Here is a 23374-nt window from a genome sequence, read left to right as displayed (position 1 = left end):
CTGCCACTTGCCCTCCTCCCTTCTGGGAAACACCTTCTCTACAGGGACAAGATTTTAAGAGTTTCCATGGGCACCACCACAAAGCAACAAAAACTTCATCACCACTCCGTTACTGATAGCAACTGATCTCTTATCTGGTTAAAACTTACAGTTTCCTAATAGAATTTGCAAGAGGTGTTTGGTGAATGGGCAAAGCTGTATCCTGAATTCAAATTCAGACCCCCCACCCCCACCCGGCCAGATCCGCAGGCTCGGGCAGGAGAGTGGCAGGCAGAAAAGTTGGTGCTTTGGCTGGGCTACAGCCTAGGAGACATCCGGGAGCATTCCCTGTCACGTCCCCTGACTTAAGCGGGGAGAGCACTGGCTGAATCCTGCCTCCTTTCTCTCCTTTGGTAGAGAATTCAAAACTGGGGGTTTATTTGTTCAATGGAACAACTTGCCTCCAGAAGTTGTGAATGCTCCAACACTGGAAGTTTTTAAGAAGAGATTGGACAACCATTTGTCTGAAATGGTATAGGGTTTCCTGCCTAAGCAGGGGGTTGGACTAGAAGACCTCCAAGGTCCCTTCCAACTCTGTTATTCTATTCTATTCTGAATCCCGGATTCTTTGCATGGAAAATATAAAATTAAATAAAGATTTTTAAAGAAAACCCTTGGCATTCAATTTATTGATATGGAACTAATAGAAGGCAGGGATAGTATTGATTTACTGAAGGAGCTAGGAGTGCCCCAGTGTTGTTGGGCTTATAGGAACATCTGAGATGTTGAGAAAACATTATAGGCAGACTTTTGTTAATAGCTGCTGTGTTGGCATTGTTAGTCACAATGTGACTGCCCTTGGGGACATATATTTCAAAAGTTTGGATTTGTCAGCAATCCACTTGCCACTAACTGTACTTTCTCTTCTGCAAGATGCTAACTTTTTCCCATGTATTTTTGCTGTTTACTCTGGATGAATGGGCAAAGTTCCAAAGAATGACCTGGGCTGAAATTATCAAAATTTTATTTTTTAGGTCCTAGGACATTTCATGAGATGCTTTGGAAATAAAAAAGGTGTGGGATCAAACTGCACTGAAGCATGTCGTCCCCCCCACATTTTTTTCCAAAATTTTTTAAAAAATGCAGAAAATCAGCAGGAGCAGCAGTTGGTACATAGCAAGGGAGATATCTGTAGCTCTCAGATGTTGCTCTGTAGGGCAGAGATCTACTTCTGGAATCTAACCTGCCAATTCCTGTAAAGAGTTTCATGATTTTTCTGGAGGTTTTGTGGCTTCAAGTCAGGCCTGACAGCTGGCCACTGCCTGGACAAGTTTCTACAGTTTTCTTTGCAGTGTTTTTCAGAAGTGATTTGCTATTACCTGTGACTGAGACAGACTGGCCCAAGGTCACCCAGCTGGCAGTGTCTAAATCCAAACTAGGACTCACAATTCCTTGGTTTCTAGTCCAGTGTCTTTAAGTGCTACACCAAACTGGCTCTGTTCCTCAAGAATGCTACTCATGATGTGTAATGTGGCTATGAAAACAAGTGTCAGGCCTGGAAGCCATATTTTGCATTGGATCTTCAGGCCCGCCACATTTACTACTGTTGGAAACTGGGATGCAAGGGTGATATATAGTCATAATAACATTCCTTTCTCAGAGAGTCAAGGACATCTTGCCCTGCACCTGGAGGGCTGAAACTGGGAAGCATCTCCAGTTGGGACTGTGTTTGGATTGGACCATATGATGGACATGTGGGTATTGGGCAGGGATTTGGACTTTCCTCTGGGTGGAGAAAACCTGGAAGCGTTCAGATTCGGGTTTTCCCAGATGTGCCAATATGACATCTCTAATAAAATGGACCTTTGAGGAACTTCAAGCCTTGGAGTCTTTTTTCATTGGGGGTGTTACTTGGAACCCTGACAACAAGAGGGCTTGTGTAAAAACATTGAGCATAGAAAGCAGGTGGAAGTAAGGAAATGAAACAGGAGAATCGCTACAAAACACAGGATGAATAGAAAAATTTAGGACGCTCCATTCATTTCTTGAAATTTCGGAAGAAGTGAAATTCCCCTATCAGCAAAACAAGTTGCTAAAAAGGATAGGAGGATGTAAGAAACAGAGGGGAAAGGAACATCAGAAACTGACACTGAAAGCACACTTCACTCATTCCTACTCTGTGGTTTTCTAGTATTATTTCCTTCCTTTACAGTATCTTTCAACACATGTTTTAGAACACAAAACCATGTCAATGCAGGAATACATCCTGATGGTCTTCCTGAGTCACATGTTTCATCAATTTCCTGTCTTTCTCCCAAATGTGTATCTCATTGCTGAAATAGGCATGATAATAAAGACCGGAATGTATGTATTTATGGGAAGGCTTAGCATAACAGTATTCTAGAAAAAGGATGGGAAGCTGCCAGAAACAGAAGCAATTGAGATTCATTGGAGCATCCAAGCACAGGGTTCTGCAGCTACAGTAAGAAAAATAAAAATGTGCAGTACAGCACAACACAACACAAAACCCACTGCTGTGTAGTTGCAACCCAATTTCTGACAAAATGACTAGAAGTCCGTCATAGTATCTGTATTTGACATGCTGCATGATTTAATCAACCTTTCACCCCCACTAACTGCATCCAGGTTAGCATTCATGGAAGTGCTTCGTGTTATGATTGATGTTAAGCCAAGAGCCGGAGGGCAGCTTTCTATTGACATTAATGCACAAAGGTAACCATTCACATACAACTTTTCTGAGGATAACTTCTCCAGCTGTATTTCTATTGGCGGAATCCTAAAGTTGAAATTATTTCAGATTAACTGAGGTTTTTCAGTTAGTATGACTAGTTGGATAATCTGGATTGCCCAGGGAAGGAAAATCTCTTACATTAGATTCCTTCCTTCCTTCCTTCCTTCCTTCCTTCCTTCCTTCCTTCCTTCCTTCCTTCCTTCCTTCCTTCCTTCCTTCCCATTCAGCTGTCCAAATTTTGTAGCACCCCTCCTGCTCTTCATAGCTCCCAAATGGCCTCTTGTTAGTGGAAATGCTGACATGGAGATATCAATGGCTTGCTAATTCTTTTGGGCCAATAGTGAACTTTAGTTCACTATTTGTACCTACACAGAGAGAGGGAGAGGGAGAGGGAGAGGGAGAGGGAGAGGGAGAGGGAGAGGGAGAGGGAAGGAGGGAGGGAGGGAGGGAGGGAGGGAGAGAGAGAGAGAGAGAGAGAGAGAGAGAGAGAGAGAGAGAGAGAGAGAGAGAGAGATGCACGCATACCCCTGAACTACTATATATCAGAAAATAACACGAGCCTTGGTACTACAGTGGTTTAAAGCAGTGGTCCCCAACCCCCGGTCCGCGGACCGGTGCCGGGCCGTGGAGTACCTGGCACCGGGCCGCACAGCGGCCGGGGGACATGAACGCTGCAGCGCAAAGGCTCCTGGGCCGTGCGCAAAAGCTCCTGGGCTGTGCGCAAAAGCTCCTGGGCCGTGCGCAAAAGCTCCTGGGCCGTGCGCAAAGGCTCCAGGGAAGAGAGCCCCGCGCAGGTACGCACGTGTGGCCCAAAGCCCCCACCCCTGCACGCGCTCAGCGGGCCACGGTAAAATTATCAAAGGCTGATTGGTCCGCGGCGATAAAAAGGTTGGGGACCACTGGTTTAAAGCACCCTGTTATTAACACAGCTGCCTGCAATTTACTGCTGGTTCGAATCTCTCCAAGGCTCAAGGTTGACTCAGCCTTCCATCCTTTCTAAGGTAGGTTAAATGAGGACCCAGTTTGTGGGGGCAATAAGCTGACTTTGTATAAATATACAAAAGTATGAAGGCTATTGCTTAACGCACTGTAAGCCGCCCTGAGTCTCCGGAGAAGGGCGGCATATAAATCAAATTAAAAAAAAAAAATAACCATTGGGGGTGAATGCTGCTGTTTCCCTTGTTTCCAGCATCCTATTGTCTAGGAAGCCTCTTCTCTGCCTCTCTCTCAACTGTTGCTGCAAGGTTTCAGGAGAGGAAAGGAAATTCAGCCCCTTGTTAAATGGAACATCCAGATAGGAAGCACCTGCCTCATGGAAAACATGTCTCTTGTCAGTTTTCAGCAAAATATTTTGTGTATTTTCAATGTTCAATATTATGTTAAATTCCTAAGCACTGCTTAAACACTGTAAAAATTGACCTTTCTATAGGATGCCTTTGACAGAAATTAAACCAAAGTGAACTATGTTGCCTAAGGACTATGGGAGTTGTAGTTTAACACGTGTGGAGGGCTCCCTGTTGAAGAAGACATCCATGTTGTTCTCAGCAGTACTAGTGATATATTTTTGTGTGCCGTTTTTAAGGCATACCTTGAACTCTATAATAAAAAAAAAAACCAAGTGCCAACACTACACAGGTGGACCATTAGAAACGCGTTTCTAGACCTGAGACCCAACTATGATGTATTTGACACAATGGGCACACTCTGAGTGGATCTATGTCAGTACTTTGTAACATAGTTTTCTGTACTCAAACTGAGAAGCTTCTTTCCTTAACCTTCCTCTTTATTATGTGTGAAGCCTCTATACAAGAACTTACATTTTGTTCATTTATATCAAACTTCATAGCCTTATAGAATATACCAGTTAAAGGCTATTTGAGAATCTTTGGGTTTTGCTGAACTACAATTACAACTCCCAGGTAATGTAATGGAATAGGTGGATGATCTTGTGGGTTGAAGGGAAGAGATGCTGCCTAGGAAACAATTAGAAGAGAGGCACAAGCCTTTAATGGATTAATGGTAACAGGAAGGAAGGACCTGCATTAATTGTTCAGGCAGTTAAAAGCGACAGTGTGAAGTTTGTACCTTCTGAATTGCAAGATTCTGATGATGTAGCCTTATAATAAAATAGAATTAGCTCTGCTTCTAGATTCAAAATCTGTCCCTCCTTTCTTCCTTGAAGATGTTTTGCTGACTGAAGCAAAGAATAACTGGTGCCCATTTCTCCCCTGTTAAAGCCAGCACTTGAAGAACACTTCAGGTGGATAAGCTTCCCTGCAACTCTCTTCCCATTTTCTCTTCCATGACTTGCCCAGCTATTCACCCGGCTGCATCCCTCTCCTTAGTCTTTCATGGTTCTCTCCTTCCCTTGCTGCCTCTTTTGATGGCAATAGCACTGGTGGAATTATCTAACCTGGCTTTCCTCAGCCTAGACACCCTCCAGATAAATAGATTTCAACCCACATAATTTTCAACAGTGGCAGGGCTGGCTGGGAATTTGGAAAATGGTCAATGCATCTGGGCTGAAGCCGAAACAGAAACTGTCAAAGTGAGCCAAAGCACTTGAGTTTCCCAAACATTACTTACTCCAGACCAATGTTTCTCAATCTCAGCAGCTTTGCAATGCAAGCATGCTGGCTGGGGAATTCTGTAAATTAAACGCCAGACTTCTTGAAACTGAGATTGAGGTTGAGAAACATTGCTCTAGGCCTATCTTCATGGGTTGAACTGTACCTTCCACATTCCTAGATACTATGGCCAAAATCTGTAAGGAACAAGCTTGAGAAAAACTACTGGACTTTATGGCCTGGGAGGATGGGAATGACCATCCAAAATTTGGGGAGGATTCACAATTGTTATTCAGTCATCTAGGCAACCATCCTGCATTCCCTAGATAACTTTTCTCAATTCAATCTTTGTTCCACTACTTAAGTCAATAAGGTCATGAAGAAGATTTTAAAAAAAACCCTTCTTGGGTTAAGTGTTCACTTTAGAACTGTTTGCCAAGTTTGTTTTCCTTTGGTAGAGATCTTTCCTCCAACTTTCTTTACATTTCAGTGAAGTGGGGAGTATAACAAGTTTAATGCCCTCTCATTTTGAAATCTTCTTTAGCTGTGGTGGAAAAACTTTCCTTTCCTTCTTTCCTTTCCTTTCCTTTCCTTTCCCTTTCCCATCCTCTCTCCTTTCCCTTTTCCTTTCTTCTCTCCTCTCCTTTCCCTTCCTCTCCTCCCTCTTCTTTTCCTTTCCCTTTCCTCTCCTCTCTCCTTTTCCTTTCCTCTCCTCTCTCCTTTCCCTTTCCCTTTTCCTCTCCTCTCTCCTCTCCTTCCCCTTCCCCTCTCCTCTTCTTTCCCTTTCCCTTTTCCTCTCCTCTCTCCTTTCCCTTTCCTCTCCTCTCTCCTTTCCCTTTCCCTTTTCCTCTCCTCTCTCCTCTCCTTCCCCTTCCCCTCTCCTCCCTTCTTTCCCTTTCCCTTTTCCTCTCCTCTCTCCTTTCCCTTTCCCTCTCCTCTCTCCTTTTCCTTTTCCTCTTCTCTCCTTCTCAAAGAAAGACAATCATCCAAGTTCTATCCGCCTGGGCTCTGCTTGACCCATCTCTGCTTTGACTCTCAAGTTTGAAGGAGAAAAATTGCAGTTGCCAAGTTAGCCCTTTGATACAATTTCTTTAATATATGGTACATCAATGCTATCCACAGATAGATGGCTCTACCAGCTTGCCCCACATTAGATCTTTACCAAGGTAGGTGTTTTTATTGCAGGAATCAATGAAGAAAAGGGAGAAAACCTGTTGCTGCTCCTTGATTAACCAGCAGCTATATGGGAGTCAATCGGGAATGAATGCAGGGGAAGTTTGAAAAGCTGTACCCACACAATCATATCCCGACTCTTTTGTGTGGACAGTGTGATACACATAAAAAGGGCCAGGGCTGCAATCCTATGGTCATGGCTGTATTTTGACTTTTTAAATCTCCTTTTACCCACCCCCTTGCAAACCCCTTGCCGTCTTACCTGATTTCCAGCTCTGTCTCTCTAACCCTAACCAGAGGAAATTGCGGGGACCAGCTGTGCATGCATTTAAATATTTTCAGGAGGGGCTTATTTGTGGGGGGTGGGGGGCTTATTTAGCGCATGCGCTCAAAAGCCCAATTGAGCTTATTAACAGGGGATATCTTTTTTTCGGGGAAACACGGTATATCAGAACTGAAAGAAAACATTGTCCTGCAACATTCCACAGCCCTTTCTGCAATAATTCTCCTTCTACCTTTGAAACTATTCCGACACTGAACACATAGCATGGAAGAGAACAGAAAATGCACTCAGTACCCTGTTTCCCCCAAAATAAGACATCCCCTGATAATCGGGCTTTTGAGCGCATGGCAATAAGGCCAAGCGCTTATTTCAGGGTTCAAAAAAATATAAGACATTTCACATTTGGTATTGCCAATCAATACGGGTTTTGTGTCTGGGAAGAGCCTTCCTTCATTGAACTTGCTTGCTTTACATAGGTAGTCCTCACCTTAAGACCACAATTGAGCCCCAAATTTCCATTGCCAATCAAGACAATTGTTAAGTGACTCTTGCCCCATTTTACCCATTTCACTGCAGTTGGGAAGTGTATCTGGCTTCCCCGTTGACTTCCCTTGTCAGAAGTTCACCAAAGGTGATCACATGATCCCCGGGGACACTGCCACCATCATAAATACATGACAGTTATCAAACATCTGAATTTTGATCACATTTGATCATGGAGATGCTGTAATGGTCGTTAAGTGAGAAAACTGGTCACAAGTCACTTTTTTCAGTGCTGTTTTAACTTCAAACGGTCACTAAATGGATAGTGCTAAATCAAGGACTATCTGTATTAGGCTTCTGCTAGAATTTGTCAAGCAGGAGAAAGGAGGGAAAGACAGGAGGAAAGTCAGAGACAGAGAAAGTACTAGACTGGGAATCTCTGTAGAAGAAGAGAGCCAGTGTGGCAGTGGGCTTAAGGTCTTGGACCAGGTTCTCATCTACCTTCAGCCACAAAAACTTCCTGGATGATTTTGGGCAAGTCTTCTTTCTTCACTCCAACCAGGGGTGGGCTTCAAAAATTTTAGCAAGGGGTTCTCTGCCAAGTTGCTGAGTGGGCGTGGCCATGGTGGGTGTGGTCTAGTCACCCTCCAGCACCACAGTGGGCGGGGGCGGGAAGTTGTTTTTGCCCTCCCCAGATTCCGGAGGCTTTTCTCAAGCCTCTGGGAGTGCGAAAATGGCCTCCCCAGTCTCCAGAGGCTCTCTGGAGGCCGGAAACATTTCCGGCCTTCCCGAACTTCCAGTAGGCCTGTTTTTTGCCCTTCCTGAGCCTCCGCATGTGCCTTGCACTTACCTGGATCCAAAATGGGCCATGTGGGGACTCCTGGGAGGAGTGGGCAGGGCGGGGTGGGGCCAGCCAGGAGTGGGATTTGGGGGCTCTCCGAACGGCACAGAATCTTAGCTAGAGGTTCTCCCGAACACCTGCGAACCTCCAGCAGCCCACCCCTGACTCCAACCTACCTCACAGGACTGAAGTTATGGAGCAAAATGGGATGAAGGAACACAGCACAGGCTGCTTTGTGTTCCTGACCAAAATGTAGGATAGGAATGTAATAACAGCTAGCATTATTTAGTGTTTTGTGACAAGGAGGCCTTGCAGTTTGCAACTTAATAAATCATGGAAGGAGGCCCGATGGCAGAAATGAATTCTCAGTGTTGGATTTGCTTAGAGACAGCTCACTCTGCAGGATCACCTGTCTGTAGAGTCAGCCTAAAGGTCAGTCTGCAGTTAACTTACTGTAAACATGACTTTTTTAAAAAATTGCAAACAAAATGTATAACCAAAGGATTCACTCCACATAATTGCATAGAAATGTGAAATTCTATATCCTAAAAAAAGGTTGAGAGCTCCCACCCTCTTGGGCCCAGCTGTCTATCTTCCCTCACAGATATTCAACATTGTGAAAATAGCCAGGTGTGCCTCTTTGAAAACACAGTAGGGGCTGATGTATATTGACTTTGGACCTGTTGCACTGGTCTACAGATCTGTTCTGAAGGGTTCCCAGTGTGAGGGAAATGAAGGAAAGACTGTGATGATGGCTGGAATTAATATTAGTTCCCTACTTAACACAAGGGGATCTCTTACTTTTAAATACCAGAGCTTAACCTGATCAGGTTGTTCTGTGGTCTGTGTACTATCTCAGTGATACTTTTAGTCCCAAATATTCAGTATTCAATTCAAATCCCAAAGAAAGATTAGCATAGATGTTAAATAAGAGATTAAGTGTTAAAATGTGAAAATCATTTTATTTGCCTTCTAGTTTCAATCTTTTTCAGGGAACAGCATGTTGTTCCATTTTCCCTTCGCTCCACAGCAAGAAGGAAAATCAATCCTAATAACCAGAAAAATGTGTCAGCATTGAAACCCCTTCCTCCTTAGCATTACCAGGAAATACTGTAGCACTGAAACTGTATAGAAGAAATACTGTACCACAGAGACTATATTTTACACATCCCTGTTTTCTGTTAATAGTCACTGGTGCTGGAAAAAGGGTTCTTCTGAGAGATAATTGCACTGTGAGTGGATTCTGCCAGTATAAAATGTTTCAAACCAATTTATGAAACCTCATTGTATTTCCCAGAGACTAAATCATGGTACTTGGCTACATGTATCTCTCGGCAGTTTAACTGCTTAGAGGCCCTTTGGGTCAGAGATAACCATAGTCTCTGTGTTCTTCTAAATCCCAGTATAAGGAGGATAAAATTATCATCATATTACTTATTGTAAGTGAATGGCAGAACATCTGCAGCTATTCCCTGATTGCATCAAAAGGATTTGGGGTGCGTGTGAGGAGGGTAGGGTGTGACTTTTGAAGTTTGTAAGATGGGTTAGTCCCACCAAGCACTTCTGTGCATTAAATGTTGGTAGCCTTGGTAGGAGCCTTGGTAGTACAGTGGTCTAAAATACCCTGTTATTAAGACCAGCTGCCTGCAATTACTGCAGGTTCGAATCTCGCCAGCTCAAGGTTGACTCAACCTTCCATCCTTTCTAAGGTAGGTAAATTGAGGACCCAGTTGTGGGGGCAATAAGCTGACTTTGTATAAATATACAAAAAGGATGAAGGCTATTGCTTAGCGCATTGTAAGCCGCCCTGAGTCTCCGGAGAAGGGCAGCATATAAATCAAATTTAAAAAAAAAATGTTATTAAATTGAACGTTGGTATTAGGATGCTAATTAAAATGAGGTTTTGTATTCTGGATTACGTTTATGATACATGTATTTACCCCAAAGGTATTCAGTGTCCTGTTATCTAAGAGAGACAATAAAGTTAGAGAGGAGAAATAAACGAAGCACAAAGGTAGCAGAGGCAGGAACAGGCATCAGGTAGAATTGTCTTTTGGCATCAGCAAAGAACAGAGAAGGTGAGCATGTCACATTGGAGGCTCTGGATGCAGAGAAGACAGAGGAGAAAACACCTTTCAGAGCAAAGAAGCCAAAAAGAAAAAAAAATAAGGCAAAGAAGGAGCCAGAGATTGGATGTTCATAGAGTTTCTGGGCATGAGGAAAAAAAGAAAGCACATCTTCCTGCTTCAGTCAAGCTTCTGCTAATAATCTTCTAAGACTCCTATGCTTGGACTATTTTTATATTCTTTTGTGGGCTAAATTCACACACTGCTGAACAATTCCACTTGCACAAGTTCTATCAGGACTGGCTTAGCCGAGATATGCTGGCATTAGGCTAAATTGGGTTTTTCAAAAAAAAAAAAAAAAAAGCCTGCTCAGTTTTGTTAGTGGAACAATGTAACTTAGCCTACTATGGTTTGAGAGGTGGCACTTTTATGCAAGATCTAATTGCACTCACAACCCATTAAGCTGTCTTCATTTTGCTTTTTTTTTTCTTTGCACACCACCAATCAGAAGCTAACAACGATGTAGGCCTGAACCCTTGCACACTCTTTAAAATCTATTACTTATAGTAAAAAGAAGGTTTCCACACCTGAGGCTCAATCCCTGCATTCTTGGTGGAGTAAGATGGTCTTGGAGCTTGGAATACTCCTTTAGCTCTTGGAGACAAAATTTTAGAAGAGTATTCAAAAGATGCTTCTGGTGATATTTCAGCATTTGCTCTGATCTTCTGTGATGGAAACACGTTTCCAGGTAACGGAGCAAAGAGGCCAGGCAATGTTCTGCTTGGGCTGGACTGGACAGGTGGGTACAACAGAGGAGAAGGTGCCAAGGGCGAAGTAGAGGAAGAAGCCTGTCTCACATAACCCCTTTCAGGGACTACAGATCTCATGGGCTCTTTGACTGGGGAACGAACAAACATGGGTGACTGAAGCTGGTAAGGCTGTTGCTTGGAGATTTCCAGCTCCTTTTTGGAGAGCTCGCTTTCTGTCAAATTGCTGTTGTAGAAAGATACAGGGGGACCTTTTGGAGATCTTGATGGACTTCTGAGTGCAGGTTGGAATGCCACAGGGGAGAGATGAGTTTCTGAAGTATACTTCCAGGATGGAGGAAGAGACATAGTAGGTGAAGGTGATCGTGTTATATCTGGATGTGACGGGGCTTCAATGACGTACTTCTGCATTCTTGATTGCCTCTTGGCAAACAGTTCTGCCCCCTTTCCTTTTGCCTCTGATAGGCTTTGGTTGGAGCTTATTTTAGGTTTAGGTTGTATTTTTGGTGATCTTAAACATGAAGACCACTCTGGTGGGGGATCTCCAAGGGACTGAGTGGGTCCACGCAATGATCTATCTTCAGTTAGAAAGTTAGAGGCATCTGCACCCAATGCAAATGATTCATCTTCAGGAAATGCTCCTCCTTGTCCTTTCTGTTTCTTTTTATTATCTGATGTCTGTACTAAATTCAAAAGATCTGGATTAGGACCCATTTTTGGCTTCTCAACAAAGGTGAACATGGACTTCTTAGGTGTTCTGCGGGCTGCAGATTCCTCCAGAATACCTGTTTTATCTGGAGGTGGTGCTTTGTCCTCTCTGAATTGAGGTCCTGGGCTGCTGTCTTTGGACCTGGTTTCAGGTGAAAGCAGGATTTTCTGCTCTTGACCAGGATACAGTACTGAGTAAGCTGGTGGTGACCTGACCCTAGTCACCGGAGGAGGGCTGGAAAATGCTTCTGCATAGGTGGGTGGTGGAGGAATCTCTGCCACTGGGCTCTTCTCTGCTGGTGAGAGGATTTTAGCTAGTGACTGAGTGCCAAAAGGTCTTGCAGTTCGGTTCTTCACTGGTTGGGGCTTAGACAAAGTCAGGCGCACTTCACAATATTGCCTATGATTTTGTGAGCTGGTTTCATTAGAACATACATCGGTGGCTTTTTCGGTGTCAGCAGTGGGAAAAATGTTCTCGATTTCAGTGACCAACTCATCCTGTTCCATGTAGGGCAGCTCTCCATTTTCCTTTCTGTTAATGACTGGTTCACTCGGTGTCTTGTTGAGGACAATATTATTCTCCCTATCAATGACAGCTGTGTACAGATCTTTGTCAGGGATATTGTTGTTTTTCTCCCTACCTATGGGTAGATACAGGTCTTTATCGAGAATATTATTTTCCTGATCCATATGCAGAAGATACAGTTCTTTTTCAAGAACGGTATCTTTTTTCTCAATGTTAGGGGTAGCCTCATCCTCAGTCTTAGCTGGGATGTTTTCTGTATTGCCCATAATTGGTCCTTGCTCAACCACAGACATTTTTCCAAACTCAGTGAGAGGTTCATGTATTCCGTTGGTTGAAGTTGTCCCTGTGTTTTCTTTAAGGTATACACTGAGTGGGATCTGCTGAAATTCTTCCTCTGGAATATCTTTAGAGGATGTTGGGTTTGTTGAATAAAGAATCGTCTCACTCTTTTCCTTATTCCACAGAAGGCCCTGTGCATTATCTAGGGGATGTTCCACACCCAGCTCCTCCTCGTATTTTTCCATGGTGACTTTTTGCCCCCAGCGTCCAAAACTATTGAGGCAGAATGAAGCGTTCAGCTCCTTGTTTGGTTTCGGAGTCTGCTTCAGATGTGATTCTTCCCCATGGCTCAGAGTGCAAGGGTGAGTGATAGCTTTGGAGTCTTTCTCCGCAGCTCCTCGTTCTGGGTTGGTTGGCTTTGGGGCTCCTAAGGTGAATGCATTCACTCGCTGCTTGCGTCTGTGAAACAGCAGGACTCCTTTGGAATTGGAACTTGGTGGATTGGTCAACTGAGCAACAATTCTTTGGCTCCTCTCTTTTGCTTCCTTCAGCTCTGCTTCAGACAAGCTTGCACTTCTTGAGATATCTGAAGAAAAACAAACATACAGAGTACAAAGTTATACACAGATATGGAATCCCGGAAGTGCGGACCTTCCATCTATTTTTAAAGAAAGAACTCCAACATGATTCATTAACATGATTAATAGTTCCTCCTGTTTCAGTGGTGGGTTGCCCCTGGTTCAGACCGGTTCGCAAGAACTGGTAGTAAAACCAGTGGGAGGCTCCGCCCACCGACCCCATCATCCGGAAGCTTCTGCACATGTGCACGCGGCCCCGCTGCAAAGTGGTAGTAAAGGTAAGTAGAACCCGCCCCTGTCCTATTTGTGTGCTGCATTAGACTTTTTATTTGTAATTCATTCAAAACGCTGAACCATCTGAGAAGACAGAAAACATACCAATGAAATTGGTAGCCAGAGAACTTATGTTGAGATGCTAAACCAGTTGAAATCCTGCCAGTGTTTGCATGTTACTCTGTGATAAGTCACTGGTGCTGATGCTATCTCATCATATACAGGTTGTCCTCGACTTATGACCACAACTGAGCCCAACACTTCTGTTTTTAAGTGAGACATTTGTTAAGTGAGTTTTGCCCCATTTTATGATCTTTCTTGCCACAGTTGTTTAAGTGAATTGCTGCAGTTGATAAGTTAGTAACCGGATTGTTAAGTGAATCTGGCTTCCCCATTGACTTTGCTTGTCAGAAGGTTGCAAAAGGGGATCCCATGACCTTGAGACACAGCAATGGTCATAAGTATGAGACAGTTGCCAAGCAGCTGAATTTTGATCACATGATCATGGGGATGCTACAAAGGTTGTAACTGTGAAAAAGGTCATAAGTCACCTTTTTCTGTACCATTGTAACTTTGAACAGTCACTAAATGAACTGTTGTAAGTTGAGGACTACCTGTATGAATTACCTAGTTAGCAGCAAAACTAGTAATAAATAATATTAGCAGAAAAGCTATCCAGAAGTATTGTTTTGTATCCTTCAAAAAAACCAACCAGTTACAAGCAAACTGGTAGTGTCTTCATGCACTGTCTTTAAAGGTCCTTCACAATTGACTGTCTTCTAGATAGATTCAGGTCCAGAATTCCCCAAATATTCACCCTTGTGGGAAGCAGAATTTATAATGGGTAGTTATAATTCCAACACATCTGGAGTGTATTAATTCAGAAAGGTAATTTTAATTCAGAAGGAATTAAAGGTACCTTTGATTCAGAAAGAAAGCAGAGATAGATTGAATGAGAAGCCTGGTTTCCGTGGTCAACCAGAATTTAATGTGGAGTTTTGTGTATCAAGAAGCATGAAAGAAATTAAATCGCCTTCAGTTTCGTTAACAAGCTTTAGATAGGCTTTCCCATGGTCTCTGTCTTATTTACAGTATTTACTATTTCAGAGAAATGGACTAAATAAATAGATATACTTGAAGTTTAGGCCTTCTATAAATTTAATAAAAACTGATCAATGAACATTTCTCTCTTACCCCTCCTACCTAAATGTTGATTTATATTTTTAGCATGGTATATTACATATTGAAAGCTTTTACAAATCATAAGGATAATCTAAATAAAAATGCACTGTATCTCTGCTCAGTTTATTATAGAAGAACTAATACTAAACGGGCAACTGCAAACTTCCCTTTAATCTATAGACTTGGATTGGAGAATCCTTCAAACAGTGGAGTAAAATGGTCACCCTATTATTGATGCCAGTGTAATCCTTTCCCAAGCAGGTATCCTCCAGATATGTTGGATCTACAGATTTCATGACTGAATGGCAAAGCCTTCTTGGCTAAAGGTAGAGGAAGTTGATGCTCAAGACAGACAGAGATCACCTAGTGGAAGGGAACTGATGTAGGTTGGAAAGGAAATCATATTGCTCTCTTCCACCACCCTTTTAGTAAACAAAGGCCAAATTAGTATTAAAAACAGGACCAATAGAAATAAAAATGTTGATCATATAGTTGGGCACATCCAGTGGCGGTATTCATCTGCTTTGGAGCGGTTTGGGCAAACCGGTAGCGGTGATTGCGAGTGGGGGTCCCACCTGCCCCAGCATAATGCCATCCTATTTAGCCACATTTTCGAGGCCGGGCGTATGCACGGAAGCTGTGCGTGAGAGCAAAATACATGCACAGAAGACTGGGCACATGCATGAAAGCTGCACGCGCAGGGCGAACCAGTGGTAAGAATATATGAAACCCACCTCTGGGGACATCCCTACCCTTGGGTGAAGATGTGAATTGCTAACAACAGGAAGCAACAGAGTCAATACGGAATGAGAAAACAGGTAGCAATAACAGTGAAAAGAGGGCTAGCGCTCTGCTTTTCTCTCCTCCCTCCCATTTTCACAGGGATCAACGTAAAAGCAGGGTACTGCACATGTTTCACAGATTCCTGAAATATTTCATGACATAAAGCCTACTGACTGTAATTAGAACCATTATATAAACATATTTGTGTATGGCATGAATAAATTGCCTGAAATAAATTGCCTAAAATAAAACCAAAGTACATTAGTCTTCCTCACTTGAGAGTGTTTGTCATAATCAAAGCAAATTGACAGCAGTACGGAGCTGAGATACGAACCTGTATCAGTTTCTCAGCCTCAGCAATTTTAAAGATGTGTGAACTTGAGCTGCCAGAATTCCCCAGCCGACATGCTACATATCTATATCAATCTGCATCCCCACAGATTGTAAATTATACTGAACTGAAAGAATTTGCCACCTGTATGGCACCTTTTCAATTTGTCACCTGCACGGCACCTGATTTCATTTTCTACAACAATTTACATGGGCTTTAGTGCTCCAGTTCTAATGGAATGCGTATGCGGTTGCTGTTAAGGGTTTTATAACACTTTGCTTTAGAATAGAAAAAAAAAATTATAGACTTTCTACTCTTTTCTATACCTGTTTTTTGCAAACCAAATACAGAGAAATGTCACAAGAGGAGTTTGCAGCCTTCTTTGTACGCAGTTTTGCTTTGCAATTGTAAATGATTGCATGCAAAAGGAATTTATTGAAAGACTTCAAAGTTTCAAGTTGCAGTTCATTGGGTTTCAAACACCCTGTACAAACACGCTCTAAGCAGGAAGTTGGCCAGCTCTAAACTGTCTCACAGAACTCCCTCTGCAGAGGCCAAATGAAGTACAAAGTGCCAGGTTATCATAAAAAATAGGAAAATAAACCATTGACTCTACATTGCTAGAAGCTCACTTCTAATATGCACAGTGCTGATCTTAATAATTTTGCTTGAATTTAACACAAGATGGCAGCGGCTGAAAACAAATCTGGAAAGATTGGGGCCTTTTAATGTGCTTTCCTAGGCACTGATTGAAAACCAATTAGTCAAGCTACTTCCTAGAATAGAGTCTACTTAGCGTCTCATAAAACTGTGATGCTTAGGTCACTTGCCTGCTGCTCCTAAGCTACCTAAGGGAAGTGGGAAGTTGACAAGCTTTTCAAAAGATCTGTCCATGGGTCATGGCAAAAGTTGCTATTAACAAAGGATGTGAAAGGACACTGAATGCATTTTCTGTGGGTGAGCCATTTCCTATGAGCCATTATCCTAAAATGGCCATGGTTTAGCACCTCTGGCAAGAGGAAATATCAGAAACAAGGAATAGTTATAAAAAGCTTACCACCACACTGCCAACATTCTTGCTGGGAAGATGGCCTTCCAAGCACACAATTCCCTAAGTTCCTCGTTCTGATCTCAGTTTCCCAAATGGGTCAGGACCAGATCACCTCTTATTGTTTTTAAAAATCATTATTAAGAGTCCAATGAAGGTTCTTTCAACAAATCAAAAGGAGGCCTGTTCAGTTACTTTAACTAATCACCATAATTAGGAAATCCATGTTACAACCTGCCTTCTGAAGTGATACTTAATTAAATGATTCTTGGTTGTGGTTATGATAGTCCTAAACTTCAAGACTTAATAACAAGCCTTCTTAGCCAAACGATACTCCAACCTTTTCCTCATACCTTCAGGTATCTGAGTACATCTTATGTTCAGTTTTCTACTTGGACATACTAGAACTATAAGATGAAAGAACCCAGGTGAGAAACCATGAAAGATGATTTAAAAATTAGTCACAAAAGATGATAAAAAAGAGAAAAGAATTCCGGAGGTGAAGAAGTAGGTGTGGTAGCAGAAGTAGGGTGAACAAAGAGGAATCAAAAATGAAGGAAAGGAAGCAGAGAAGGATCCTGGGAAGAAAGTCAGGTAAGTAGCAGCTCACCTATAGTTATTTTTATGAGTCATTAACAGCGTGCTGACCTTCCCCCCTCTTCCTGATTTTTTTCTGTACTGCAAGATAACCAGCAGCTGCAAAGAAAACATGGAGGAGTGTGCTAGGAGTCAAACTACTTCTTCTCCTTCTCCTTCTCCTTCTCCATCTTCTTCTTCATCATCATCTTCTTCTTCATCATCATGTTCTTCTTCTTCTTCTTCATCATCATCATCATCATCATCATCATCATCATCATCATCATCATTCTTGCAGCTTTTTCTATCCCTAAAAAGGACTGGGTTCTTCTAAGTTTCCTTAGTGAGGAAAAGCTCATCTTTTCCCAAAATTAGAGCTCCAAAAACTGAAAGTGGTTGCCAAGTCCATTGTGTTCAGCCTTGGAAATATTTCTTCCTCATTTCAAGCCTTTCTGTGGCATCCCACACTCTCACTTTGGCCAGGCAAGGTGCTTCTTTCATAGGGAAAAGAAAGATGCAGCTACTGAGTGCAAACCAGAACAGAATTTCCAGGTGTTAATTCAGAATTCAATGTTTTTCATATGGACAGCTTGTTCTATTTGCTATAAAAGACAAACTTCTATGAAAGTATATTTTAGTAAGTGTCTGTAGAGATACTCAATCATCCAGGTGAGGAAACTCCAATTGCCTTTTAAAAAGCACCTTTGGGATATATTTTAGTAATAAGACCACTCTTCCAAAATGCTGTTGAATTGGATTAATATGGTAAAGGTACTGGTTAAATTTGGAGGGGGGGAGGTCATATTTGGCTAGAACAACTATCTATCTATCATCTATCTATCTATCTATCTATCAATCATCTATCTATCTATCATCTATCTATCTATCTATCTATCTATCTATCTATCTATCTATCTATCTATCTATCTATCTATCTAGACTATTGCCTAAATAGCCCAAAGATATCCTTTCAACAGGTAAGAAAATAAGCAGGACTTATCTGTACACACTAAGAGTATTAAGCATTTTCTCACAACTCTTATTACATACGTACATAGACGTACTCATTATGTGCATAGGGGTTACTAGGAAGCATTACTGTTTCTACAAATATTAAGACAGGAACCTAAAGTAATGGATTTTAGATGCTGCTGAAGCTGAATTATATTTCCCAACAAAATTATTGCTCTGAGCAATAATTTGGTTAAAAATGAGAATTCTTCAATAACATATAGAGGACCACTGATTCCTCATCTCTGCAGGGGGGCGAAATGTTCATCTGGACTAGAAGACTAAAACAAGAGATTTAATCTCTTCTTTTCCAACCATATCGGGAAAGCTGGGGTCTTTAAGCTCAAAGCTGCCTTCTTCCCTAACCATATTTCTTAAAGATACATTTGACTGATCTGTGAGCAGCAGACCTTCCTATCAGAGTGCTATGATGTCAGTCTCTGCATGTTCTGAACATAAATGTTTTGTAAATAAATGCAAACATTCAGCAATATTTTATGTTCTAATCCTCTCTCCCTAAAATATCGCCTCTCTGCTAAGAAAGAATGTGTGACACATGCCAATTTTGTATAGAGTGTGGTTTGCATCTTAAATGGTAAAAACCATTTGAAATACAATAGAATATGGGCATGGTGTTCTTAGAGAGCCAGTTTGATGTGGTAGTTAAGGCACCAGTTTAGAAAGTGGGAGACTGTGAATTATAGTGTCATCTAAGGCATGAAACCAATCACTCTTTCTTAGCCCTAAGCAGGAGGCAATGGCAAATCATATTCAAAATCTTGCCAAGAAAACTGTAGGGACTTGTGCAGATAGTCACCAAGAGTCAACACTGACTCAAAGGCACCCAAAAAGAAAAAAAGAAGAGAAGAGAAGAGAAGAGAAGAGAAGAGAAGAGAAGAGAAGAGAAGAGAAGAGAAGAGAAGAGAAGAGAAGAGAAAGAATGGTGTTCTTGCATAGCAAACACACGTAGGACAGGGACAATGTCATTTTGGCTTTAGATATCCAAACAGAAATGGAAACAGATTGTCTTCAAGCTTCTGTATGAAATATTAACAGAAAACATTCTTTGCTTTAGAATGAACATAGATAATCCCAAACTTCATGGAGCAGCATAGAATTACAAGGGAAACAATTGACTCCTAACAGCAAGGCAGAAAAAATATGATTGATTGATTGGTTGATTTTATCAACAATTTTTCCAGCTAAATTGGGATTAAGTGTTTGTGGCTTTTCATGTATTATTGGATTCCAACTAATAACCCTCCTAATTACTTCTATAATGATCAGATATGATGGAAGGGTCCAGCAACATCTGGAGAGCCACTGTATTTCTGTTGCGGATGTAAAAGATTCTTAAGATGGTGAACAATAAATGCTTCACAAATAAAATACCCTCTTACCATGAGCAAAAATTGAAAAGTAGGAGTGGGCCCTCCTGTCCCCAAAATGATGGGAGCATTCAGTAAATCCCAAGTATATGACAAAGCAAAAGATGAAAATCAACCAAGTTTACAGAAAACTTCTCCATCATATTTTGTTATTTTTTACTTGCTATTGTTATTATTTGCCTACTTCCTACAGTATATGTTTATATCACACCAGCCTGAAGCTGAAAGGCAACAAGTAATTTCAGTTCAGTTACACAAGAAGGCCCTACCGTCAAATTGATGCCATGACTTTTATCTAAGCCTTAACTTCTGGGGTAGAGGAAATGTGGGTCAAGGACAAGCTACATACAGTAGATTTCAAGTTGCATTTTCCATCTTAATCCTACCAATCTAAAGGAGTATCTCCTTGCTTTTTGGCTGCTTAAATCAGTAATTGCTTCTATAGCTCCTGGCATGATTTTGATCTCAAAGGCTACTGCCAGAATGATATAGGAAATGCACAGTTGAGAACAGAATAAAAAATGGTTGCTCTACCAGATAAAATCATTTTTGTGTTACTTTACATTCATCATAACTGAGATCTTGTTAGTAGGTTGGCTTTAGATTCAATTTCAGTTGCCTGTGCACAAAATTATAAACTGTGTTATACAATATAAAAACAAAACAAAAAGAACAGGCTAAAGTATATTGAGATGTAAAGTGTTAGTTACCCAGCAACCATGATAAGAAACAACAACAACAATATATGAGTTAGATATGTGTGTGGGTGAATTTGGCCTTTGCATTTCTTTTCTCAGAGTCTTTTATCTCTCTCTCTCTCTCTCTCTCTCTCTCTCTCTCTCTCTCTCTCTCTCTCTCTCTCTCTATCTCCCTCCCTTCCTCCCTCTATCTATCTCTATCATCTTTATCTTTATCATTATCTATCTAGAACAAAATACAAAAGTGCAGGTTTTAGGAACAATTGTGCAACTCCAGATTCAAAACACCCTCCAGTTCCTACACAAAAATAATCAATACTGTGGAAAAATAAAGTTACTAGAGCAATCTGCCTAACTCCCTTCTTCCTGCCAAAGACATTGCCCATTAACCCAAGACTGCTGAGTATTCATAGATGTCATTAAACTACATTTCAGAAAATAAAATCTTTTTCAAGTCAATAAATTACAATTAGCCATAATATAACCATTCAATATTAAAAGGTTGTCAGACTCTGTTTCCCCTCCTCTTATCCTCACCTATTTTATTCCCTGCCCCTCACATTAATTGAAATGGTGATCCTGATGCTTCCACTATCAAGCTTGAATGTCACATTTCTATAAAATAGTACAGTCAGATTCCTAGTTTAAAATTTAAAACACTCGGTCGTCTTATGTTAGTCCTGAAATTGGCCAACTCACTTATGACTGTTTCTAACAGCCTTTCTCTCAACAAGTGAGCTTATTGAAAGATAAGCCCTCAAAGAGAATGAGAAAAAAAAAGATGCAGTAGAAGATTTCTAGTCTAAAATCAGGATTACTCAGAATTATTCTCTATTCCCCTGAAATTCCAATGCAACTAGATGCCAGATTATATTTGCTGAAGGCAGTGGACTTTTTAAAAACATTGTGAGTAGATAACTTTGGACAAACCATTCACTATGAATCATTTACAAGCTAATACCCATATTATAGCCAAAGTAATGTTAAAACAATATAAAATATCTTTATAACGGCAGTAACAACAAAATCCCCAGCACTGAGGCCCAAACCATGCAGTTAAACATTCACGCTTGGAAAGGAAGACAGATACCCCAAAGGCTGCTAACCAACCCAGATGTTACTGCTGTTTGCAACACTCAAAAATATCAGCTCACCTACAAAGGCCTACCCTCACTTGCACTTTATTGTGGATCTTCATTCCCTGATAACACCAAACTTCTCCCTTGATTGTCCACCATTATCTCAATATTACGAATATCACACCTTTGTAATTATTATGTGTACTGGAACATGAGGACTATTTTCCCCCTTAAACCAATACTGAAGGTAAACCATACCTTCAAGGTCTCCAAAATCCAGTGCACTTTGTCATCCACTAACTTAGAAGTGGGATAATGACATCTGTTATGGGTGAGACCAGAGATGCTTTTTGTGAAGATTGAGAAACCAAAGAACACCTTCTCCCCTCTAGCCACTAGCCAGTCTCAGCCGCAGCCTTTTCTCCCTTCCTGTCTTTGTTTCTTTTGTGGTTGTTTGGTCTCTAAGTCATGACCATAGCATGTCAGCCCCCACCCCGTCCTCCACGTTTTTTCAGAGTTTGCCCAAATTCACATTCATTGCATCAATGACACCATCTAACCATCTCATCCTCACCTTCTCCTTTTGTTTCATTAGTTCCTTTCATATTCATTATCTTCTATGTTTCCACCTCCCCCATCTCTTCTTCAGATTTCAATCAAGGCAGAAAAGGTGACATGCTATTGTTTGGGAGGAGGGGCAGATAACAGATTAGCACAATTCCACAGGTGTCCCTGTGGTTCTTTAGGCACTTCTACAGGAAAATACTTGCATTGTCTGTTTGTTTGCAGCAAACAGACAATGCAAGGGATGTTGAATTCAACTTTTGTTGTTCATTTATCAGTTACCATTTACTGATCAGTTTTAATCACTTCTTCCCCAGCTTCTAGTAATATAACATGCTTGTTCAGATACTAGTCAGTTCTGGCTGTCCTTCTCTAGAGGAACTAGTAAACTGCACAATCTGGAGCACTTTGTACCTGGAATATTTCCATTTGTTTCAATTTATTTTCACATGTGTGATGCCCACAGGGGGCGTAGGAGGAGGGAATGAAAACCCAATCTGAAAAAGTCCAGACAGAGCATTAAAGTCACACCGGCTTCATTTCTGTTGCAGTGAACATCCATTGATGGATGTTCTCCCCACTGGCTGGAGATATGCTGAAAGAAGACAGAAGCAGCAAAGCCAGAGGAGAAACCAGAGACCTTGCCTGCAGTGAGCACTAACTCACTTTAAGTTGTGTGCACAGCCCTGGAGGCTTAACTCAGAGCTTCTTCAGTGCTTTCAGTGGGAAAGTTCCTTCCTTGCAAGAGAAGAGCACTCCAGCTGAACCAACCCATTTTGTTTGATACGAGGACAAATGGTTTTTGTTACATCCTAAGAGGGAGAGATACAATACTGGTGGGGGAGTGTGTACACATCCTTTGTTGCTGTCTTTCCCCCTCCGGAGAGGAGAGGCAAAAAAGAAAGTGTGTAGGACGTTCTCTGGAGCTGCCAGGGGTATCTGCCACCCTTGATTCCACCCACTCGGAGCATGTCTAATGTTAACTTTGATTCATTTCATGTGTTTTTCATTTTCTTGCCTTCTGTGCTGCTTGGAATGTTTCCAGGGTATTTTAAACAGCGGTTCATTCCCCTTGGGTGTACTAGCAAGAGAAAAATGGAAAATGAGAAATTAAATGAAATGAAATGGAAGTAAAAAAAGAAGGCAGAAAATTTCTTGGGAGAAAGTTGACACTGATCTGTAAATCTCATTCCTGACCCTCTTCTGGGAAGACCTTCTGCAGAAGAATATAAAATCAAAATACAATATGGCCACAACATTTTTTTTAAAAGGAGGATTCCCTTTCTCAGCAGATCAAATGGTCAAAGACACAATCACCCATCGCCATCAACCCTGAGACAGGCTCAATAAGGATTGAAATAATTATCTTTGCACAGAATATGATTGATTATCACTTCTTTAGTACTGAATTAGCGCATTTGCCATGACATTCCAATTTT

The 23374-nt window shown here is 41.5% G+C and overlaps 1 protein-coding gene across 2 annotated transcripts in view; it reads right to left on the bottom strand.

The window, feature by feature from the left end:
• SYNPO (synaptopodin) overlaps window positions 1-23374 on the bottom strand; it is an 86657-nt gene that overhangs the window by 7646 nt on the left and 55637 nt on the right. For both annotated transcript variants that reach the window (XR_015732582.1, XM_034402333.3), the window contains exon 3: window positions 10732-13010. Coding sequence is in view for 1 of the 2 variants with exons in the window: in XM_034402333.3 (XP_034258224.2) it covers window positions 10732-13010 (2279 nt within the window). In the remaining variant the exon portion in view is untranslated. The remainder of the gene's footprint in view (window positions 1-10731; window positions 13011-23374) is intronic.

The sequence above is a fragment of the Pantherophis guttatus genome, chromosome 2 (assembly GCF_059756535.1).
Source record: "Pantherophis guttatus breed Tessera chromosome 2, ASM5975653v1, whole genome shotgun sequence".
Lineage (NCBI taxonomy): Eukaryota > Metazoa > Chordata > Lepidosauria > Squamata > Colubridae > Pantherophis > Pantherophis guttatus.
This window is presented reverse-complemented; position numbering and strand designations above follow the sequence as displayed.